Here is a 25,532-nt window from a genome sequence, read left to right as displayed (position 1 = left end):
ATTAATTTTAAATGAACTATGCCCCAATACTATGACTCTTTCTGTAAGATGATGGTGACAGACAGTTGATCGTGTAGAAGTGTACATGCTCCCTTGAATAAGGAAGCTGCAAATGCACTTAACTTTGTTGTCTTGGTAGGAAGACACAGTATTTTACATTTCCTGTTATGTCATGCAGAAGAAAGCATTTCTTTTGGTTTTGTTTTGTTTGTGGAGACAGAGTTTGCTCTGTCACCCAGGCTGGAGTGCAGTGGTGGTGGCATGATCTTGGCTCACTGCAGCCTCCGCCTCCTGGGTTCAAGTGATTCTCCTGCCTCAGCCTCCCCAGTTTAATACCATCCTGATACCAGCCGGAGTTACATGTGTGCACCACCACGCCTGGCTAATGTTTTGTATTTTTAGTAGACACAGGGCCTCACCATGTTACCGAGGTGGTCTCACACTCCTGAACTAAGGCAATTTGCCCACCCTGGCCTCCCAAAATGCTGGGATTACAGGCGTGAACCACTGCACCCAGCAGAAGAAATCATTTTTAACAAACTTCTAATGCTATCTTTCAATGAGATCATACTTAGAGATACAGTTTTGGTATGTGTTTACATATCCCCTTTGTTCTTTTATATCTGTGAGCATTTCTCCTATTCTTTTTTAAAATTTCTATCTAGTGATTTGCCACATATATTAAAATATTTTAAATCCTAATATCTGATCTGCCATAGATTAGATCTAAAAATAAAGATTTGGGTTGAGTGCAGCCAGTAGGCTCTGTTGAAGCTGCTGCTACAGGGGAGACATCAGAGCCTCGTTAGCAAGAGAAACTAAGCCAAAGGACTTTGATGGCCATGGAGAAAAAAGAATAACTTAGCTTTCCCTGTCTTACTGTTTTTCCCTAAAAGAAGCAGCACAGCCAGGCACGGTGGCTCATACCTGTAATCCCAGCACTTTGGGAGGCCGAGGCGGGCAGATCATGAGGTCAGGAGATTGAGACCATCCTGGCTAACATGGTGAAACCCAGTCTCTACTAAAAATACAAAAAATTAGCCGGGCATGGTGGCGGGCACCTGTAGTCCCAGCTACTCGGGAGGCTGAGGCAGGAGAATGGCGTGAATCCGGGACGCAGAGCTTGCAGTGAGCCGAGATCGCGCCACTGCACTCCAGCCTGGGCGACAAAGCTTGACTCTGACTCAAAAAAAAAAAAAAAAAAAGCAGCATATAAAAAAGTATCTCCAATTATGAATTGCAAAACCTGCAGTAAGAGACCTCAGGAGTTCCCTCTGGTGCTATAGCTTTGTTTTTTTTGTTTTTATGTTTTTTTTTTTTTTTTTTTTTGAGACGGAGTCTCGCTCTGTCACCCAGGCTGGAGTGGAGTGGCGCAATCTGGGCTCACTGCAAGCTCCGCCTCCCCGGTTCACGCCATTCTCCTGCCTCAGCCTCCCGAGTAGCTGGGACTACAGGCGCCCACTACCACGCCCGGCTAGTTTTTTGTATTCTTTTTAGTAGAGACGGGGTTTCACCGTGTTAGCCAGGATGGTCTCGATCTCCTGACCCGTGATCCGCCCATCTTGGCCTCCCAAAGTGCTGGGATTACAGGCTTGAGCCACCGCGCCCGGCCAACTTTGTAAGTTTTCAGTGATGTAGATAGATAAGATAGATTTTGTTTGTTTCATTAAAATGCTGGGCTTCTTTAGATTACCTCCTTAATGTCTCTTAAGTATTGGGATTACAGTATAAGTTTTTCTTTACAGAAGTAGATGATGTATATGAAATAGACTTAACAATTTATTCACATACTCCATTTTCACATAACTAAAACATTTTTAGTTGGATATACTCTAAAAATCTTTTTTGTAATGTTTACATTCCTGAGTTTTTCAGCACCTCTGAGAAACTGTGTGAACCTGTTTATTATTTTAAATAGTATTGTGCTTTCTTGCCCTTATGTTCATATGATTTATACATTTAAATGTGTTTCTTCAGCTTTTGGACATGCTTAAATTCTATACTGGTTTTGAAATTAATGACCAAACTGGAAATGCTCTGACAGAGAATGAGATGACCACAATTCACTATGATAGAATTACATCTCTACAGGTAATTAAAATACATTATAGACTTTGTGTATGCTCCATAAGGTTTTGTCATACTACAATTTAGGTTTTTTATAGGTACAGATTGAAAACGATGTTAATTTAATAGTGTTTTTATATTCAATATTTTTAGTGTTTCTTTTTCTGATGAATTCTTGAAAAATAAGACTTTCTTTTATAACCTGTCTAAATTCTGTGAATCAGTATACTGATATTTGCTACTCAGAAATACTAGTTATTGGGTCAGTTTGGTGCATTTAAATATTAGCTCTGCTGTCAGTTTTATTTTATTAAAGAGTATTTCAACATATGGCAGGGGGTGTGTAAGTATTTTGCACATTTTTAAGATGAACACATATGATGGGACTGAAATTTACCAGTGTAGTTCATATATGCCCAAAAAAGTATCTTCATTTGTTTTCTATTGCTGATCTTATCTTGTTCTTGAGCTTCAGTTTCTCTGATGGTAGAAGGAAGTTTTATTTGTCAGTTTAAAATAATCCAGCTATTTCTGTTTAAAGTAATCCAGCTATTTGGTTTTTTTTTTTTTTTTTTTTTTGAGACGGAGTCTTGTGCTGTGTCACCCAGGCTGGAGTGCAGTGGCGCGATCTGGGCTCACTGCAAGCTCCGCCTCCCAGGTTCAGGCCATTCTCCTACCTCAGCCTCCGAGTAGCTGGGACTACAGGCGCCCACCACCACGCCCGGCTAGTTTTTTGTATTTTTAGTAGAGACGGGGTTTCACCATGTTAGCCAGGATGGTCTCGATCTCCTGACCTCGTGATCCGCCCGCCTCCCAAAGTGCTGGGATTACAGGCTTGAGCCACCGCGCCCGGCCAACGCTATTTCTGTTTTAATGAGTCTTTTGTAAGGGGTAAAGGTTCAATTCAAACCCTTTTATAATCAAGTTAGCTATCTCTTAAGAGATCTCTCTTCTCCAAAGCTGGAGGCATCATGCTACCTGACTTCAAACTATATACTACAAGGCTACAGTAACCAAAACAGCTTGGTACTGGTACCAAAACAGACATATAGACCAGTGGAGCAGAACAGAGACCTCAGAAATAACACCACACGTCTACAACCATCTGATCTTTGACAAACATGACAAAAACAAGCAATGGGGAAAGGATCTCCTATTCAGTAAATGGTGCTGGGAAAACTGGCTAGCCACATGCAGAAAAGTGAAACTGGACCCCTTCCTTACAGCTTATACAAAAATTAACTCAAGGTGAATTAAAGACTTAAAAGTAAAACCCAAAACTTAAAAACCCTACAAGAAAACCTAGGCGATACCATTCAGGACATAGGCATGGGCAAAGACTTTATGACAAAAACGCCAAAAGCAATTGCAACAAAAGCCAAAATTGGCAAATGGGATCTAGTTAAACTAAAGAGCTTCTGCGCAGCAGAAGAAACTATCATCAGAATGAACAGGCAACCCACAGAATGGGAGAAAATTTTTGCAATCTATCCATCTGACAAAGGTCTAATATCCAGAATTTATAAGGAACTTAAACATATTTACAAGAAAAAAACAACCCCATCAAAAAGTGGGCAACGTGTATGAACAGACACTTCTCAAAAGAAGACATTTATGTGGCCAACGAACATATGAAGAAAAACTCAACATCACTGATCATCAGAGAAATGCAAATCAAAACCACAATGAGATATCATACCATCTCACACCAGTCAGAATGGCAATTATTAAAAACTCGGGAAACAATAGATGCTGGCAAGGCTGCAGAGAAATAGGAACGCTTTTACACTGTTGGTAGCAATGTAAATTAGTTCAACCATTGTGGAAGACAGTATGGTGATCCCTCAAGGATCTAGAACGAGAAATACCATTTGACCCAGCAATCCCATTACTGGGTATATACCGAAAAGAATATAAATCATTCTACTATGAAGGCACATGCACACTTATGTTTATTGCAGCACTATTTGCAATAGCAAAGACATGGAACCGACCCAAATCCCCATCAATGATAGACTGGATAAAGAAAATGTGGCACATACACACCATGGAATACTATGCAGCCATCAAAAGGAATGAGATCATGTCCCTTGCGGGGACATGGATGAAGCTGGAAGTCATCATCCTCAGCAAAGTAACACAGGAATGAAAAACCAAACACCGCATGTTCTCACTCATAAGCAGGAGTTGAGCATTGAGAATACATGGACACAGAGAGGGGATCAATACCCACCAGGACCTGTTGGGGATGGGAGTTGAGGGGAGGGAACTTAGAGGACAGGCCAATAGGTGCAGCAAACCACCGTGGCACATGTATACCTATGTAACAAACCTGCACATTTCCACATGTATCCCGTTTTTTTTGTTTTTAGAAGAAAAATAAATAAATAAATAATGGTGTACAAAGCGAAAAAAAACCTGTTATTTTTCTTTCCTAGTAGGTATGTGGAGATACCAAAATGGCCTTATTGTTTGGGAAGAGGGATTAACTCAGATGTCTTTTCCTGCTTTTTTCACAGCGTTAGTGTTTTTGTCCTGTGCCCTTGGAATAACCACAGCTGGTGTGGCATGTGGTCTATTGTATTGACACAGGCAAAGCATCATTATTGCTTCCAAGGAACTTGGCTATTTCCCCTGTTGAGGAGACCCCAACTTTGCCTGATGGTGCTAGCATTCTCCTAAGGACTGACTTGTTTATTTCCTTGCTTATACAATTCTTTTCTCATGCTTGGGTTGCAGAGTCATTTTGCCATTGTGTGTAGTAATCTCATAATCCCATGGCAAGCTCGCTCCTGGCAACCTTGGCAACCTTCTGTGTCATCCACCATGGAACACATGAAAACTTCTGAATCTTTTCTGTGCCACATGGGCATCAAGGAAGACTAGGGATATTATTTCAATCACTCTGTCGTCAAATCCCAAGGAAGACTAGGGATATTATCTCAGTCACTCTGTTGCAATGCTACTATTTCTGTTTTCTGACAGCTTACCCTATGTTGGTTGAGACTGCTACCCTGTGAGGTCTTTTCCCAGAGTTCCAAACAAAAGCAAGGCACAAGCATAATGTTTTTGGTCTTTCCTTCAAGTTCTCTCTGCAGCCAGAGTTTCCCTTGGGACTTTCTTTTAGTCTTGTTAGACTAGTTCTTGATAATCAAGTGTGTATTTGTTTTTTTCTGCTCTTCTATCAATAAAGCTTGCCTTTGTGGCTATTTTCATACATATCGAAAATGCTTTCAGATATCAAAAGCTGAACGCCGACTCTGTTTTTTACATTTCTGCTATGACAGTTGCAGTTTTTTCTCTTTTTATTACATGCTTCTGTCTAAGGTAAAGGTCACGTAAGAAAGAGAAATGCGTTAATATTTTTATAAAATATTTTCATTCTTAAATAGATGTTTATATTAATATGTAGACATTAATTATTAATATTTTTTGCTGTTATTTTCTAGAGAGCTGCTTTTGCACATTTTCCTGAACTCTATGATTTTGCCCTCTCAAACGTGGCAGAAGTAGATACTCGGGAGTCCTTGGTCAAGTTTTTTGGACCTCTTAGGTAAGACAACATGGAAAAACTACATATTCTTTTTTTGTATCATGCTGCCTCAATTTTACTTTTCTTTATTGCTTTTAATCATTTTGCAGTACTTTAGGTAATATTACTTGTTATTTCACTCTTCATTGACGTCTACAACTAGTGCTTGTCTCCAGCAGTTTGGTGTCTTTGTCACTTATCCATGTTTGGTAAAGTTTCTATTTTTTATGACGTATACACTTTTCTTAGATCTTAAATTTTTCTTAGAGTAGAATATAAAGCTGGTCATTTTCATCAATCAGACGACATATGACAAAAACCAATAAAGATTCATTATGTGTGATACTAGAGGTGTGACTTAGGGAAATTTTTGCATGTTGAAAATTTATAAAATTAGTAATATCCTCTGGCACTTAGTTATCTGCTAATATATCTTTTTGAAAATAGTGATAATAATGGCATACATTTATTTACTATGTGAAAGACATTCTGTTAAGTGTGTAAACAACTCTGAAAACTCATACTAGAAGTAGGTACCATTTTACATATAAGGTATCTGAGGCATAGAATAGTTAAGTAATTTGCCTAGGTTACACAGCAAGTAAGTGGCAGAGATACAATTTAAACCCAGATAGTGTGATTTCCAAGCCCTAACTTTTAACTACTGTACTGTATCATCTCCCAGCTCTTGGGAGGAATTATGTTTAGTTCTTTGGCTATTTAAAATGTAATGAACTGAGGTTGGTTTGGTTGTTCATTCTCATATGAGGATTTAATATAATTAATAACACATAGATTCATTTCATTCTTTTAAATAACTACATAGAGTTCCATTAAACAGGACCACCATACTATTTTTTTAAAAGTTAATCTCCTATTGGCGAATCTTTTTTTTTTTTTGGGACGACGTCTTGCTCTGTCGCCCAGACTGGAGTACAGTGGTGTGATCTTGGCTCACTGCAACCTCCGCCTCCCGAGTTCAAGCGATTCTCCTGCCTCAGCCTCCTGAATAGCTGGGACTACAGGCACGTTCCACCATGCCCAGCTAATTTTTGCAGTTTTAGTAGAGATGAGGTTTCACCATGTTGGCCAGGCTGGTCTTGAACTTCTGACCTCAGGTGATCCTGCATTGGCCTCCCAAAGAGCTGGGATTACAGGCATGAGCCACCGTGCCTGGCCTCCTGTTGGTGAATCTTTAATTTTTAAGTTTTGGCTTTTACAAACAGTTCTGCAATGATCATCCTTTTCATACTGATTCCTAGAAGCAGAATGGCTGACTCAAATGGGGCGTGTGTTTAAAATTTGTTACATATTGCTAAATTTCCTTCAGAAAAGACTATATCAGTTTACGCTTAAACTAGCAGTGTATGAGGATTTATTTTTCTCCCTACTAATGCTGGGTAAATTAGACTTTAATTTTTGCTATTTTTGTCTCGTTTTACTTTGCATTTCCCTGATCTTATTCGGGAAATTAAGCATTTTTCTGTTTTTTCTTGGCCATTTATATTTCTTCTGTAACCTTCTTATTTTCTTTTGCTATTTTGCATTTCCTTGCTTGTCATCTTACTGATTTTAAAGAACTTTTAATATTTTTGATCCTAATCCTTTGTCTAGTTTGTGTTGCAGTTATTTGCTCTCAGTTTAACTTTGCTTATAACATCTTTTGTCATTATGGATATTTAAAATTTTTAATGACAACTGTCAATCTTTTAAATAACTATATTAGGTGCTTTATGTAGAAGTCCTTCTCACCCTAAGGTTATAAAATGTTTTCCTTTATTTTTAAAATACTTTTGTTGCCTTTTTTTTTTTTTTTAAACATTTAGCTTAGCTGCATAATTCATCTGGGGAATTTATTTTTGCCCGTAGAACTCCTTTACACTCTTAAAAATTATTGAGGATCCCGAAGAACATTTATGTGTATTATATTCATTATATTCACTATAGTAGAAATAAAAACTGGAACGATCTTAAATATTTATTAATTCATTTAAAAATACCAATTGAGGCTGGGCGTGGTGGCTCATGCCTGTAATCCCAGCACTTTGGGAGGCTGAGGCGGGTGGATCACCTGAGGTCAGGAGTTCGAGACCAGCCTGGCAAACATGGTGAAACCCCATCTTACTAAAAATACAAAAATTAGCCAGGCGTGGTGGTGCATGCCTTTAATTCCAGCTACTTGGGAGGCTGGGGCAAGAGAATGGCTTGAACCTGGGAGGCGGAGGTTGCAGTAAGCCAAGATTGTGGCACTGCACTCCAGCCTGGGCAACAGAGTGAGACTCCGTCTCAAAAAAAAAAAAGTATATTGATTGAAATCTGTTATATGTTAGCCATATGTATTGCTAATGAAAAACGTATTCTCCAAAGTGAAAAAAAAGCCACCATTAAAAGAGTGTCATTGTTTTACTTTTTTGTGACTGATTTAATTGAAGACAGATTTGCAGATCTGCTTCTGGATTCAGTTTGTTGTGATTATTGTTTTGGTTGAAGTAAATTAAGACAATTCGGCCTTACACAGAGGGAAGTGTATTTTGATAAGTTTTATCAAATAATTGGGAATGTTCTTTGATACGCTATGAAAACTTGACAAGTGGTAGTTCCTTTAGAAATTAGTTTCAGAGTAGAATCTGAAACCGTGTCAAGGAAGTCTGTACAATTAAAATGAATTAATTTGAAAAATTAGAAGCTAGGTCTTGCTTATGGATAAGAGGACTCAACGTGTGAATCCTTCCCAGATTAATCTATGGATATATTTTAATTCCAATCATAATTCTAGCAGGATATTTTATAGAAATTGACAAACATTTTAAAAATAACATAGAAAGGCAAAGGAACTATAATAGCCCAAACCATTTTGTAACAGAACAAAGTTGGAAGATTTCTACTAATTTCAAGACTTGCTGTAAAGCTATAGTAATCAAGACATTATGGTATTGATAAATGGATAGATGTATAGATCAATGGAATAGAATTGAGTCCAGAAATAGACCATACTTATATGGTTAGTTGAGTTTTGACTAATGTGTCAAGGCAACTCAGTAGAGAAAGGATTTCATCAGTGGTGCCGAAACAATTAGATATCCATATGCAAAGTATAAACCTTGACCCATACTTTGCATCATATACATAAATTAACCAAAAAGGGATTATAGACCTTAATGTCAAACCTAAAACTTCTAGGAAATATGTGAGACATTTTTTGTGATCGTGGTTTGTGCAAAGATTTCTATAGACACCAAAGCACAATCCATAATGGAACAAAAAATGATGAATTGGACTTGATCAAAACTAGGAGACTTCTGCTCTTTGAAAGACATTGATAAGAGAATAAAAAAAAAGCTACAACCTAGAAGAAAATATTGGCTAAATAGATACTTGATGAAGGAATGGTACCCAGAAATCTCAGAACTCAATACAGTAGTCCCCCACTTTCTGCAGGAAATGTGTTCCAAGAACCCCAGTGGATGCCTGAAACTGTAGATTGTACTGAACCCTATACTGTGTTTTTACATGTACACGTAAAAACCTATGATAAAGCTATGAATTAGGCACAGTAAGAGATTAACAACAATAATAGGAGAACAGTTATAACAATATAGTATAATAAAAGTTATGCGAATGTTGTCTCTCTCTCAAGAGATCTTATTCTACTGTACTTAACTATTTCCAGACTGTGGTCAACCATGAGTAACTGAAATTACGGGAAGTGAAACCACAGATAAGTGGGGACTCCTATAATAATAAAACAATTTACAAGTGACAAAAGATTTGAACAGACATTTGACCAAAATAGATGTCAGTAAGTCCATGGAAAGATGCTTAACACGTTTAGTCATTGGGGAAATACAAATTTAAACCATAAGAAGATACTACATACCTATTAGAATTTTTTTTTGTTTTTTTAAATGGGTAAAGCCAGGCACAATGGTTCATGTCTGTGATTCCAGCACTTTGGGAGGCTGAGGCAGAAGGATCACTTATCTACTAAAAATCAAAACAATTAGCCAGGCGTGTTGGCACAATACTTGTAATCCCAGCTACTCAGGAGGCTGAGATAAGAGGATTGCTTGAGCCTGGGAGGTAGAGGCTGCAGTGAACTATGATCATACCACTGTACTTCAGCCTGGACGACAGAGCAAGACCCTGTCTCAAAACAAAACAAAACCAAAAAAAAAAAAAAAAAACCAACCCTGAAACAGATAATATTGACTCTTGGCAAGGATGTGGAGCAATTGGAATTCTCATAATTGCTGGTGGGATTCAAAGTGGGATAGCCACTTTGGAAAAATTTAAGTTTCTTGTAAAGATAAACATGAACTTAACATTATGATCCAGTGTTTTCCACTTACAGATATATTCATGAAAAGTGAAAACTTATGTTCACACAAAAATATGTACAAAAATGAATATAGTTGCTTTATTCAAAATCGTCAAAAACTGGACTACACAAATATCCCTCAACTGTTGAATGAATAAACATACTGTGTTGCAGCCATGTCATGAAATACTGCTCAGCAGCATAGAGGAACCAGCTACAGATAAATATGCAGTGTGGGTGAATCTCAAATGCATTATGCTAAGTAAAAGCAGCCATTCAAAAGGCTACCTAAGACCAGGCATTGTGGCTCACACTTGTAATCCCAGCATTTTGGGAGGCCGAGGCAGGTGGATCACTTGAGCTTAGCAGTTTGAGACCATCCTGGGCAACATGGTGAAACCTCGTCTGTACCAAAAATACCAAAATTTAGCCAGATGTGGTGGTGCACACCTGTGGTTCCACCTATTCGGGAGGCTGAGGTGAGAGGATTGCTTAAGTCCCGGAGGTGGAGGTGACAGTGAGCTGAGATCGTGCCACTGCACTCCAGTCTGGGCGACAGAGTGAGACTCGTCTCAAAAAACAAGAAAAAAGACTAACTAATGTATGGTTCCATTTATTTGACCTCCCGGAAAAGACAGAATTACAAATAGAAACTGATTATGGTTGCTGGGCTGGGATGGAGAGTAGGATTCGCTGTAAATTAGCACAGGAAGTTTGGGGAGGTGAAGAAACCAATTAAATAGTGGAAAGCTATGAAGCTCATGGTGGCAAATACTGGTTTTCCAAAATTCTAATTTTTCACATTCACGTGGAAGTTCAGATTTTATCATTGACAGCAAGTACTGATAGTTGTTTTCCTTGAAGTTATAGAGTTATTTTATTCAAAATTTGAAATTAAAAAAAAAAATGCCATTTGTCCAAGGCTGTATAAACAGTTTGTCTTTTTTTTTTTTTTTTTTTTGTGAGATAGAGTCTCACTCTGTCGTCCAGGCTCGGGTGCAGTGGCATGATCCCAGCTCACTGCAAGCTCACCTCACGGGTTCGCACCATTCTCCTGCCTCAGCTGGGACTACAGGCACCTGCCACCACACCCGGCTAATTTTTTGTATTTTTAGTAGAGACGGGATTTCACCATGTTAGCCAGGATGGTCTCGATCTCCTGACCCCATGATCCGCCCGCCTTAGCCTCCCAAAGCACTGGGATTACAGGCGTGAGCCACTGCGTCTGGCCAGTATTAATATTTAAAAATGTTCTTGGTGACTGCCCAGAAGGCACACTTGGGTACAATGAAAGGTTTGCAGAAAATATTTTGAGAACCCTGCACTAAAGCCTTAATTTTCATTGCTGATTTTTAATATTTGCTGCCCATGTCATAGTATTATATTTGTTTTTTTAAGCTATTTGTAAAAATACATGTTTCAAAAGTGAAGTTAATATGAATAAAATATTGTTATCTATTCTGCAGTTCAAACACACTTCACCAGGTGGCATCATACCTCTGCTTGTTGCCAACTCTTCCTAAAAATGAAGACACAACTTTTGATAAAGAATTTCTCCTAGAATTGCTGGTAAATATTAATGTCCTCTAAATTTTGCATGTGGTTTTCCCTGCCTTTTTAAATCATTCTTAAAGATGTAGGTTCATATAGATTTTTTTGTGGGCCAAAGATTAGGTGGATAATTCCCATTTTCTTTTTGGAATTGTATTATCATTTGATTTTTATGAGATTTGTTTTCTCATCCATCTTTTGAATTTCTTTTCTCAAGTATTTTATCTCTTCAAACTACTTTCTGGATGAATCATTCTATTAGCAAGTATTTATGTGCAAATCACTTCATTGTCTCTTTCAGTTCCTAAAAATTCCTGTGCTATTTTCTGACAATGTAGAACCTCTCATGAGTCATTTTTTTTGGATTAATAATAAATCTTTACAATAGAAAGAAATGAGGACTTTTTTCAGGAATTCTTCTTTTTTTTTTTTTTCTTTTTGATACCAAGTCTCTCTCTGTCGCCCAGACTGGAGTGCAGTGGCATGATCTCAGCTCACTGCTACCTCTGCCCCCCAGGTTCAAGTAATTCTTGTGCCTCAGCCTCCCAAGTAGCTGGTATTACAGATGTGTGCCACCACTCCCGGCTAATTTTTATATTTTTAGTAGAAGATGGAGTTTTGCCACATTGGCCAAGCTGGTCTTGAACTCCTGGCCTCAGGTGATTGACTTGCCTCGGCCTCCCAAAGTGTCAGGTTTACAGGCATGAATCACCGTGCCTAGCCTTTTTTCAGGAATTCTTCTAATGGGAAATAAGTTTGAGGATAATGTTGATCTTGTGCCTATTAAGGTCTTGTGGCTAGAATTTTATTCCTAAAATTTCCAACAAAAGAAAATAATTTTTAAAATTTATAGTGTGACAACATTATGTTTTGTTTCCTCCCTTTCCTAAAGGATTTCCTCAGGCTTCAGATTCTTCTAATATTCAATTTATGATTAAAAAGTTGAAACATACATATTGTTTAGCTATCATGGTTTTTTTCTATAATTATACTATCTTCACTGAAGAGAATGTGATACATTTTAAGAATATGTCATTTTAGCATTACTAGATAAACACTTCTTTTTCTTTTTCTTTTTTTTTTTTTTTTTTGTCCCCCAGGCTGGAGTGCAATGGCGTGATCTTGTTTCACTGCAACCTCCGCCTCCCGGGTTCAAGCAATTCTCTTGCCTCAGCCTCCTGAGTAGCTGGGATTACAGAAGTGCACCACCACGCCCAGCTAATTTTTGTATTTTTAGTAAAGACGGGGTTTCACCGTGTTGGTCAGGCTAGTCTCGAACTCCTCACCTTAGGTGATCTGCCTGCTTCAGCCTCCCAAAGTGCTGGCATTAAAGGCATGAGCTGCTTCTCTCAGCGTAACACTTACTTTCATATTTGACATAGATTATTAATATTAAGGGTACCTAGAGGTCATCATGGAAAGGAACATAGAGGGAGAAGACTAGGTGATAGATTAATAAACTTCCCTAGATGGTATAGCTAGTTAGTATAAGAATGAAAATTAGGCCGGGCGCGGTGGCTCATGCATATAATCCCAGCACTTTGGGAGGCCGAGACGGGCAGATCGTGAGGTCAGGAGATCGAGACCATCCTGGCTAACACGGTGAAACCCCGTCTCTACTAAAAAAATATAAAAAAACTAGCCAGTCGTGGTGGCGGGCTCCTGTAGTCCCAGCTACTCGGGAGGCTGAGGCAGGAGAATGGCATAAACCCAGGAGGTAGAGCTTGCAGTGAGCTGAGATCCGGCCACTGCACTCCAGCCTGGGCGACAGAGCGAGACTCCGTCTCAAAAAAAAAAAAAGAATGAAAACTATAGTCCAAGACCTAGAGCTCCTATTTTTTCTTAAATTGATTAATGCTAAGTGTCATGGTTTTTAAACTTTTGGCATGTACCAGGCAGGGACTTTGACACTATTTCATAATATTTCATTTCATTTTCATTGGAAACTTGAGATGTGTGGCACTTTATCTGTTTTACTGAAAAGGAAACTAAGGTTGGGAAGGTTAAAGTAACGTGCCCAGCTTTTACAGTACTCATAAGTAGAGGAGCTGGGATTTGAACTCAGGTCTATCTGATTCCAAAGACCATCACCATTGGTTGGTTTCTCATCTTTGATCTATGGAGAAAATAGGAAAAAAAAAAAAAAATCTCTTATTGAACTGCTACAATAACTGATAGGCATGAAACTTCTTCCATAAATTATTTTTATTGAAAAAAGATGCTTCTAACCTTCTGCATGAACTTGTTTCCTTTCTTTTAGGTATCTCGTCATGAACGTCGAATTTCTCAGATTCAGCAGTTGAACCAGATGCCTTTGTATCCAACCGAGAAAATTATATGGGATGAAAATATTGTCCCAACTGAGTACTATTCTGGAGAAGGTATGGTAAAGAAATATGGATTCAGCTGTACAATGAAATAATTTCAGATTTGTCATTTATAATTGGAATTATAGACAGTGTACTTCAGTCCACTCTGTACTTTGGGAAAATTTCCTGGTGCCCACAAGTTAACTTTAGAAGCTAGGAAAGATTTAGTATTTTGAATGCTTTGGCACTAAGGGTTTTTATTAAATTTAACTATATACATATTGCCCTGTAAAAAATATGACTATAAAGCCCTAAGACTGTTTTGGTTTTTTTGCTTGTTTGTATGAGACAGGGTCTTGCTCTGTCACCCAGACTGGAGTGCAGTGGTGCAACCTCAGCTCACTGCAGCCTCTGCTCCTGGGCTCAAGTGATCCTCCCACTTTAGCTTCCTGAGTACTTGAGACCACAGGCGTGCACCACCACACCCAGCTATTATTATTATTATTACTATTATTATTTGTATTTTTAGTAGAGACAAGGTCTGACCATGTTGCTCAGGCTGGTCTCGAACTCCTGAGCTCAAGCGATCTGCCCACCTCAGCCTCCCAAAGTGCTGGGATTACAGGTGTGAACCACTGCACCCGACCGTAAGACTGTTTTCAAGGAGACCTGATAATGCTTGAAGTATAGCTTTCATTGTGTCACTGTGATAGGCTGTGTTTGATAGAGGTTTTTTCAAAGGCTTTTTTTAGTGACTCTGTTGAATTCTATGTAAAGCCAGGTAATGATCACCAAAACAAGGCGTTATCATTTATTGATAGTAAACCCTTAGTGTTGATCCAAAATGGTATTGCCTAGTTTGTTCATTTATTTCCCCAGATTTGGATCTAAACACTTTTCACTCATCCTCTGAGGATGAGAATTGGCTACAACTGAGTATATGTAAAAGTGCATTCAGATATATTTTGAAGGTATATTTCAAAAGAAATTTCAGGACATTTTTTGAACAATGGCATCATTAGTAGAAGAAATGTAACTGTTTTAAAGACATCACAAGTATTGGTATATTTACTTAAAATGGTTACTCTAAGACATATCCTAGAGCCATAACTCCGATAGACCCAGTGCACTAATATTGTGCTAGATTTCAGAACATAGGCAGTCTTTGTATCTTTTTGTGTTCTTACAGTGGTTAATATGTTGCTTTCTCATGTCTAGGGATGCACACCTGGATGATAAAAGTATAAAGAAATTCAAGATAGTGATTGCTATAAAAGTCAGGAAATAGTTAAACTTTCAGGTAAAGAAGCTGTAACCAGGAAAGGGCACTTGGGAGGATTCTGGGATAGCTGACAAGGTGGTTACAAGGTTTCATTTAAAAAATGTCTTTTACTTTACTGGTACCTTCTATACATCCCTTTCTTTCTTTTTGTTTCTGCTGAAAAACCTGAGTTGTTTGATCATAGAGTTCCCACAGTCTATAGATTTTTCTGATTGAATACTCATGGCATATTGCAGCATGTTCCTCTGTTCTTTATTTTCCTTGCAAATTAGTACCACTTTGTGCAGAGGCTTGATCAGACTAAGGTTCTCCTTGGCAGGATTCTTGGTGGTGGTGTGTTCTTTCATCAGGAGGCACATACTGTCTGCTTGTCTCTCTTTTTGTACTACTAGTAGCTATTGATACTTAACACTTAGATTTGTTAATTCAGTGAGTATTGCAAATGCTGACATTTTGTCATTTTTTTAAAGTAAAAATGTGCTATCGAAAGAAATTGAGTTAGATTACAAGTCAGAGTTTACTAATATAAATAATGTTAAATTTTTGTTCATCAATGTTGTCTTTAAGTTTATTTTTTATTTTTTGGTAGTATGGACAACAATGATGAGACTATGACTTATCAGTAAAATGTATTTTGGGATTTTTTAAAACCTTTTTGATATTGCTGCTAAGTGGTCACTTATTGTCGAAGAGAAATAGTGTTAAGTGAGAATAATGAAAGGAATATTGTTTATTTATATAGTCAGAGAAGGGGGAGTCTAGAATAACATACAAACAATGTCTTGTCCTTAAAGTTTAGCCAGAAGGCAAGTTCAGAGCACAATAATAGTCATCAGAGATTGATTTATGCAATGTAACGTAATAATTCAGTGTTCATGCTAAATTTTGTTGTGTGCTAAATTTATGGTAACATTATTCACTTCAATATTTGCCAAATATAAATTAGGTGATAAGGGAAGAAGTTTTAAACTACTTGAAACTATTAGTACAAGTATCCTTAAATACTTTGAAGGAGTACTGTTTACATACACATCACTGGATGCAGATTACATGTCTTAATAAAACTCATCCTTTACCCTAATTCTTTTTTTTTTTTTTTTGAAATGGAGTTTTGCTCTTGTTGCCCAGGCTGGAGCGCAATGGCGCGATCTTGGCTCACTGCAACCTTTGCCTCTTGGGTTCAAGCGATTCTCCTGCCTCAGCTTCCTGAGTAACTGGGATTACAGGTGCCCACCACGACACCCAGCTAATTTTTTTGTATTTTTAGTAGAAACGGGGTTTCACTGTGTTGGCCAGGCTGTCTCAAACTCCTGACCTCAGGTGATCCACCTGCCTCGGCTTCCCAAAGTGCCGGGATTACAAGCATGAGCTGCTGTGCTCGGCCTCACCCCTAATTCTGTTTTTTTTTTTGTTTTTTTTTTTTGAGACGGAGTCTCGCTCTGTCGCCCAGGCTGGAGTGCAGTGGCCAGATCTCAGCTCACTGCAAGCTCCGCCTCCCAGGTTTACACCATTCTCCTGCCTCAGCCTCCCAAGTAGCTGGGACTACAGGTGCCCGCCACCTCGCCCGGCTAGTTTTTTGTATTTTTTAGTAGAGACGGGGTTTCACCGTGTTAGCCAGGATGGTCTCGATCTCCTGACCTCGTGATCCACCTGTCTCGGCCTCCCAAAGTGCTGGGATTATATGCTTGAGCCACCGTGCCCAGCCCTCACCCCTAATTCTTAATAGCCAACATTTATTAATCTGGTTTTAACCATTAAACCAGATTAATTTGTTTTCATCTGTGTGAAAACAAAAATAAGTTGTTATCAGATATGCTGCATTTCAGGCTTTCATTAGATTCTTATAGTTTTGTGGTGCCAGTTTTTTAATACAGAGAGCATTAAAAGAATAATTCAGGCCGGGCACAGTGGCCTCACTTTGGGAGGCTGAGGTGGGCAGATCATGAGGTCAGGAGTTCGAGACCACCCTGACCAACATAGAGAAACTCTGTCTCTATTAAAAACACAAAAATTTAGCTGGACATGGTAGTGGACGCCTGTAATCCCAGCTATTCCAGAGGCAAGAGAGTGGCTTGAATCTGGGAGGCAGAGGTTGCAGTGAGACAAGATTGTGCCATTGCACTCCAGCCTGGGCGACAGAGCGAAACTCTGTCTCAAAAAAAAAAAAAGAATAATTCAAATATGGATGTTTTTTTCCTTTTCAGGTTGTCTTGCTCTTCCCAAATTGAATTTGCAGTTTTTGACTCTTCATGACTACCTACTAAGGAACTTTAACCTCTTCCGCTTAGAATCAACTTATGAAATTCGGCAGGACATTGAAGATAGTGTCAGCAGAATGAAGCCATGGTTAGTAAATTTGTTCCACCTGTAATGCAGATATGCAGACAGTGACTAATAAACTTCTGTCAGAAACCTTATAAGTATATTTAGAAATAATATACCTGGCACAAAGATGCCCTCTAAAGTAAGAGATATTTACTCTTTGAGACATTTTAAAATGTGAATTAACATACATCAAAAGTGCTAAAATATAAACCACATTTCTGGGTACTTGAGAATGGGGATGGGAGACTGGGGATAAGCGAGAAGACGTCATCATGCTCAGGAAGGGAAGGGGGAAATGTGGAGGGAGTAGGTCAGACCTTACTTAAAGGCTGATTGGAAGGCTAGGGGTTGGCCAGCAGGCCTGTACTAGGAGAGCAGGACAGTTTAAGTCCTGGAGGAAGCTTATGATAAAGGGGTGTTCCGTTAATCCAGCTACTCTTGTCACTGTTGCTACAGTATTCTCAGTCAGCCTCTCTAGGGGAATGGACAGAGGATTAGGGCTGTTGCTGCACATTGCATGGGGTGGTACGTTAGAAAATCTTCTCTGTCTCTCCACCCATAGATTCTGTGGAAGAAAGTAAATCACCAGGATTTACTTTTATACTTTTAGGGCCAGTTGAGTTGGTCTTGTTATTTGAGGAATTCTTCCACATAAACTCCACTCCCCACCTGCTAGCTCATGTCTGGAATTCCTTTAGCTAAGAAAAGTCTTTCATTCTGGTTGTTGTAGCAGCTCTGCATTACAAGAATTTGTAAGGTTAATTTGGTTTTATAGATACGGCTGACTTTAGGCAAATGCTCTTTATTCACTATTTCATTCGAAGTATGAAATTGATGGATACAAGTTACACATCACAAGTGATTATAAATGAGTAAAATACTATGAGGTGAATTTTTGTTACATTATATAATAGGACACCATGTATACATACATGATTATACTGCATTGTATGTGAAAAGCTGAACAGCTTTGGAATGTGAACTGACTCAGGTATCTTCCAGGCTTCTGCTTACTAATTATAGAGAGCTAACGCAGACACTGTGATTATGATCTATTTTTTCACTTCCATGTTTCATTTCATACAAAGTTCTATTTTTTAATTATTATGTGAAAAGTTATTCTGGGTGAGACTATAAAATACAACACAACGCATTTTCGACTTAATAATCAGTTGAGTCAGTAGGCAGGCGAGCACTGCAAAATTTGTATACCCACTGGCTAATCATTCCTGCCCACAGCTTTGCTGAAATTGTTGCCCATTGTTTGTACCCTGAGGGAGTGCTTGATCAGGAAACTTCCTTACAATTTATGGTTACCTTGAGATTATATGCTCAGATTCTGGGCCTAATTTTGGCCATTTGGCGAACTAGGGATTTATTAACTGGCAATTCAACAAATAGAATTCATTTATATTTTACTTAAATGCCAAGTGCAACAAAAATATTTGAGTTCTTTTGGTCTATTAATAAAAAAAATTAAATTATACCATTTTCTGGAGGGGAAGAAAATGTGACTTTTTGGAGCTAATTCATTCACATTTGTAATAATAGATTTTTCTAAATTTGCATTTTTAATGCCCATCACTGAAAATTATTAAAAATGTTGAAACCTAAAACGGGGGCCAGGCTTCTTTCTGTTTCATGTATTTTGAAGATGAAAACTAACAGGCATTTTTACTCATTTTATGGTTCCAATGATTATGTTTTCAGGGTGCTGAAGCCCACTAACCAGCAGTAAGAGAGAATGTGATAAAGGGCCAGAAATCTATACTTTTTAATACTTCAAGTAGATAATATAAGAAGAGAAAGGGGTAAGGGGAGTAGATTAGTGGTTGCTTGGGTTTGGTAACAGGAATTGACTGCAGCTGGACAAGAGGGATCTTTTTAAAGATGTTGGAAATGTTCCACAACTGGATTTTGTGATGATGAATGCAAAACTCTGCAAATTTACTGAGAACTATGGACTTGTGTATTTATAGTGGATAAATGTTATGGTATGTAAACTATACTGCATTAAAGCTGTAAAAAATGGAGGAGGTGATAGGAAGTTGTATCACAACGGTTTAGCCACTAAGTAATTCCTTTTAGACATTGTCCCAATACTAACCAAGCCATTGATTGCAGAACTTTATTTTTAATTAGTTTCTCTTTTTGGTGTTATGAAGTTCTACAATTTTTTTGTTGTGACATAAAGTCTTTACATAGGAGGCAGTTTATCTTTGTAGGTATGTCGTATTCTGCAGTACTTCCTAACTTTGGAGTGCTGCTTCAGTTTTTATGTTACACATTTCTCAAATACAACTTTTAATACAAAAACTAAAGCACTAGTTAGACTAACATAAGAAGAAAGAATGGGCATTGGGATGTTAGTGGTTCTGGTTATTACAACTAGCTTGATTTTTTTTTTTCCTGCAATCCATAGCAACATCTTTTAAATGATTTAAATATGCTCTCTAAAGGAGGTTTTTGCATAGATATTATTTGTTTGCATGTTTTTAATTTTTTTTGAAATTGTAGCTTGTCCTAAAATGTATTCGAAACAGCTTATAGAAATACTTAAAATACAGAAAATAAAATATTAACAATTGAAACGGTCTTTATGAAGCGGGTAAAAGGATAACAATATAAAATAAAACCAAGTAAAGAGGTCCTTCAGAAATGAAAGAGAAATAAAGACAGAAAAACAGCAGAACAAAAACTGAGAGAGTTTATCATCACTAGACTGCCTTATAATAAATGCCAATGGAAGTTCTCCAAGCTGAAATACAAAGCTGCCAATTAGTAACATTAAGAGACCCTGAATAGCTAAAGCAATCTTGATCAAGAAGAACAAAGCTGGAGACATCATACTTCCTGATTTCAAATTATATTACAAAGCTACAGTGGTCAAAACAGTATGGTAGTGGCATAAAAACACATAGACCAACAAAAGAGAAAGCCCAGAAGTAAACTCACACTTGTACAATCATTTAATCTTTGATGCATGTGCCAAGAGTATACAATAGGGAAAGGAAAATGGTCTTGGGAAAACTGGATATCTACTTGTAAAAAAATGAAATAGGATCCCTATCTTACATGATACACAAAAGTTAACTGAAGATAGACTGAAGATTTTAACATAAGACCTGAACCCATGAAACTCCAAGAAGAAAACAGGGGAAAAACTCCATAACATTGGTCTTAGCAGTGATATTTGGGTGATACCAAGAGCACAGGGAACAAAAGCAAAAATAAGTAAGTGGGGACCACATCAAACTGAAAAGTTTCTGCACCGCAAAGGAAACAGTCAACAAAATGAAAAGGCAGCCTTACAGAATGGAAGAAAATATTTGCAAACCATATATCTGATTAGAAGTTAATATCCAAAATATGTAAGGAACTCATATTACTCAATAGCAAAAGACCAAATAACCCAATAAAAAATGGGTGAAGGACTTGAAAACATTTTTTGTGAGAAGATATACAAAGGACAGATAGATAAAAAGGTGTTCAACATCACTAATCATCAAGGGAATGCATATCAAAACCACAATGAGATATTCATACCTCACAACTGTTAGAATGACTGTTATCAAAAGTCAAAAGATAACAAGTGTTTGCAAGGATGTGGAGAAAAGGGAACTCTTATACGCTATTGGTGGGAATGTCAATTAGTACAGCCATTATGGAAAACAATATGGAGGTTCCTCAAAAAATTAAAAATCAGAGCTATCATGTGATCCAGCAAACCCACTTCTGAATGTTTATCCAAAGGAAATAAAATCACGATCCTGAAGAGATGTCTGCACTCTTGTGTTCGTTGCAGCATTATTCACAATAACCAAGATGTGGAAACAACTTAAGGGCTGAGTGGATAAAGAAAATGTGAAAATGTGGCGCATGTGTGTACATATATAAAAACACACAATGGGATATGATTAACGTTTTAAAAAGAAGGAAATCCTTTTTTTGACAACGTGGATAAAACTGGAGTACGTTATGCCAAATGTATTAAGCCAGATACAGATAGACAAAAACTGATGATCTCATTTTACATATGGAATCTAAAAAAAGGCAAATTCATGGAAGCAGTAGAAGGGCAGTTATGGGTTGTAGGTGGGGGAAATGGGGACATACTGGTCAAAGGGTCTAAACTTTCAGTTACAAGCTACATAAGTTTGGAGATCTACTATAAAGCATAGTGACTATTATGTTTTATGTACTTGAAACTTGCCAGGATAGGTCTTAAGTATTCTTACCACACACACACAAAAATGATAACTGTGTTGGTAATGATACCACAGTGTATACATAGTTTAAAACATCACATTGTATTCCTTAAATATATACAATTTTTATTTGTCAAGTATACCTCAGTAAAGCTGAAATAAAACTAAGTGTGCTACATTATTTATTTCTTTGATAAAATGGCTCAGCCCCAGAACGCTCTTACATACATAGGGTTAGCTTTTTTCTTAGGTTGGGGAGGAGATATTCCTCTACTTCTGTTTCTTTTCTGGACCACATTTGCCTGTTTCATACTATCATGTACCTGTTTCATGCTATCATATATACTTTGTATACTTTGAGAGTTAAAGGTTTAAGTTAAGAAATAGGGGTTACTAATATTAGGACTTAAATACTAGCTGAACAGTATTCCTACTTACTAGTTTTACTTGTCTAAAAGTTGGGGATAAATTATTTTTTGTTTGAGTAACCATCCATTTCTTTGGTTTTAGGCAATCTGAATATGGCGGTGTAGTGTTTGGTGGTTGGGCGCGAATGGCTCAGCCCATTGTGGCTTTCACTGTTGTTGAAGTGGCCAAACCCAACATAGGTGAAAACTGGCCAACCCGAGTTCGTGCAGATGTTACCATAAATCTGAATGTCAGAGATCACATCAAAGATGAATGGGAAGGTAATTTTGTATTTCAAAAAGTGACATTACCTTTTGCCTTGTTATGAACTTTCACTTAGAGCATTAACAAAGTACTTTTACTAAATGTTATCCTTTTAAGCTTTTATTAAACTTTATCCTTGAAATTTGATTTAAAGAATAGCAACTTTCTAATTATTAGTTTTAAAAATACCAGGGATCATACAAGAATATTTAGGTATCTTAATATTTTAATAAAAAGGATAAAATTGCATACATATCAAAGTTTTGAAAACTGAAGTTTGCAAAGACTAGAGGAGAGCATTTTAAGTCTTAAATTTAGCAAGATAATATTTATGGATTTGTGGGATCAATATAAAAGAATAAAAATATTAGTGTTCACCAAAGAGTGGGGAGAAAGCCCACATATAACATGCAGACATGCAGAGCAGTAAGGAAAATTGGTATTTTTCAAAAAATAAAAGCCAAGGTGAAAAGAATAGAAATACATACACTTTGTGGAAAATAAAAATACAAAATCAAAATTAGGCAAGCTCAAAGAATGTGGGGGTGGTCGGGGCTATAGTGAAACAACTCAGAAATAAATAATAGTTTATTTGCACCTAAGGCAGAAAGGCTAAAGAATCAGTGAAATCAAATGTACTCAAGGATATATAATAATTGCAAAGAAATTAAAGGAGTTATTCCTCCTATTTTTTGCTAGGCAAGATTTTAAGGATGAGAATTCCATGTCAAAATTAATTTGTTTTGGAGGCAGATATGTTCAAAATTACTAAGTCCAATAGAATTAAAGTGGTAGGACCTCTGCCAGAAGTGACATATGAACTGATTTCTATTAGGCAGTTTTATATTTTTCTCCCAGCTGTCCTGTGAGAGGTCTTACTTGATGCCCTGTTTTGAGAAACAGTAGTCAGTAGGTTTTACCTCCTTTTACTTTCTTGGCATGCCAGAAGGAAAGGGATAGCCCCTTAATGGATCTGTTTTCAGAAATTATTACTACCAGTGTAGCTGTTTATAATCATGGGAACTATATTGTTATCAAAGAATTCTGAAGGAATCCGGCAACAGAGCTAGCCAAATGTTTAACAAGTGCCTACGGTAGTGGGTATAGTTTGTGACAGATTGTTTTTATAACTCTTGTATTCTTCAAAAGAGTTTCATTCTGTGTATTACTCATCCAGAATAATGTGCGCCTTTACTATTGCTGAACCCCGAGAAAGCCATTAAGTTGCTGGAGAAGACCTCATATTTATTATTCCTTGAAGCTTAAGGAGATATTAAACACTGTTTTACACAGTGGGAAATAAACTGAGATAACTTACTGCGTACCCCCAGAAGTAGTAAATGGTTGGAATTTTGTTTATTTTAATGGACTCTATAGGAATTTATAGATGAGAGGTCCGCATTTTGGTGTTAAGGAAAACAAAAGGATGTTTAAAAACAGGCCACATTCCCCATTACTGACTGCTTTCAGAAGGACATGAGGCAGTCTTTTTTTCTTTTAAACATCAGCCTCTGGTAGAATGAGAAGTGGAATGGGTACATTTTGATGGGCAAGATAGGGCACAATAGGGCATTGTGGGATGAGTGATAGTCTGGGGTGTGATGGAGAGAAAAGTGTTTTCTGGGAGGCCTGGGCCAAAAACCAGCCCCTATATTGATCACAGATAGGATAGCCAAATAGAAAATGGGAGCAAAAAGGAGAGATTCTGTAAACAATAATGATTTTTTTTTTTTTTAAATGACAGAGTCTCACTCTGTTGCCCAGGCTGGAGTACAGTGGCACAATCTCGGCTCACTGCAACCTCCACCTCCCGGGTTCAAGCAGTTCTCTGCCTCAGCCTCCCGAGTAGATGGGATTATAGGCACCCACCACCACGCCCAGCTAATTTTTTGTATTTTTACTAAAGACGAGGTTTCACCATCTTGGCCAGGCTGGTGTTGAACTCCTGACCTTGTGATCCACCCGCCTCAGCGTCCCAAAGTGCTAGGATTACAGGCATGAGCCACACCGCGCCCGGCTGAATATTGTTTTATAAAAGTAAATTTTAAAGATTATTAAACTAAATACCATAAAACATTCCTCTTCTCCCTTTGAAAAGGTGTGAACCTCAAGCCCTTATCTTCTTCAATATTCTCACTTAAAGTTAAGGAAACAGAATTCATGAAATGGAAATGCCAGATTTGCTCCAGAAAGCACGGCTAGGATAGGGTGGATACAAATGGTTGCAAGGACAGATAGAGTTGAGCTCATTGAAATACAGGATTTTAAAAAATGTGGATCTAAGATGTCCCAGAGGAAAGTGGTTTGCTTTAGGAAGGAACAAGAGGTCATCCCTCAGTGATGCCAAAAAGTACCTCCTATCTTGGTGGAGGATAAATGACTTCTCAGGACCACTTCTTTGGCTTTAAGACTTAGAAGTTTTAATGAGCTGTACAGATCAGATGTCACACAAGTAATACAACTCAGATAGTAGAACCGTTCCCATTCATTCTTATTACTACTCTTGCTGCTTTGCACAGAATTTATTGGGAAATAATTAAATCAGTATTATGAATAGAGTTATTATTTCTACTTTTACCCGTACTCTAACCAGTCCCCCAATTAAAACAAACCAAAATATTTTCAGTACTATTGGCCATATACCCACATTGTTGATTTGATTTCATTGTGTTTGTTGTTAACAAGGTTATGAGCAAGCAGACTGTTTACATTTACATTTATGTCATATAATGGCTAACAAAAGCATTGGAAATGGAATGAAGATTAAGTGGTGTAGCATTACATGCTGTGAGGTCTAATTTTATATCCTTGTCTTCCAGTTTCTCTACTTTTAATGGAACTGGGAAGCCCGTTGAATTCATTATTGGGTCTAGTGACCAAGAAACTATGGACTTTGGCACAAGTGTCCTATTTCTTGACATTCACTTATAAAAATGTTCAGTATTTGCCAAATATATTCAGCCTTCTTTCTCAAAATCGTATCTGTAAACAATACTTTTTTGCCTTGATGAATTATTCTTGAGTTGACCTGTTTTAGTGAAATACAATTAGGCTGTCTTTGGAATGACACTGATAGATAGTTTAAACTGATATTAAAAACCTGCTAAATATGCTATAGATGGATTATATGCCAGCCATATTTTTGGTTACTTATTAAGAATGTTAAAAATAAGAATGATGACGAACATCCAATTTTGGAGCTGTAGCATGACTTGGAGGGCTTATTCAGTAATATATTCATGGCATGAATGTTTCTAATTTTAATATA

At 37.5% G+C, this 25,532-nt stretch overlaps 1 protein-coding gene across 1 annotated transcript in view; it reads left to right on the top strand.

Annotated features, from left to right (window-relative positions):
- AQR (aquarius intron-binding spliceosomal factor) overlaps positions 1-25,532 on the top strand; it is a 112,790-nt gene that overhangs the window by 35,386 nt on the left and 51,872 nt on the right. Inside the window, exons 12-17 of the mRNA XM_025390443.1 lie at positions 1,978-2,091; positions 5,517-5,620; positions 11,384-11,486; positions 13,729-13,849; positions 17,264-17,405; positions 22,103-22,281. Of these exons, the coding sequence (XP_025246228.1) occupies positions 1,978-2,091; positions 5,517-5,620; positions 11,384-11,486; positions 13,729-13,849; positions 17,264-17,405; positions 22,103-22,281 (763 nt within the window). The remainder of the gene's footprint in view (positions 1-1,977; positions 2,092-5,516; positions 5,621-11,383; positions 11,487-13,728; positions 13,850-17,263; positions 17,406-22,102; positions 22,282-25,532) is intronic.

This window comes from Theropithecus gelada, chromosome 7a (assembly GCF_003255815.1).
Source record: "Theropithecus gelada isolate Dixy chromosome 7a, Tgel_1.0, whole genome shotgun sequence".
Taxonomy (NCBI): domain Eukaryota; kingdom Metazoa; phylum Chordata; class Mammalia; order Primates; family Cercopithecidae; genus Theropithecus; species Theropithecus gelada.
The sequence above is the reverse complement of the archived record's forward strand: the minus strand, read 5'-3'. Positions and strand labels throughout refer to the sequence as shown.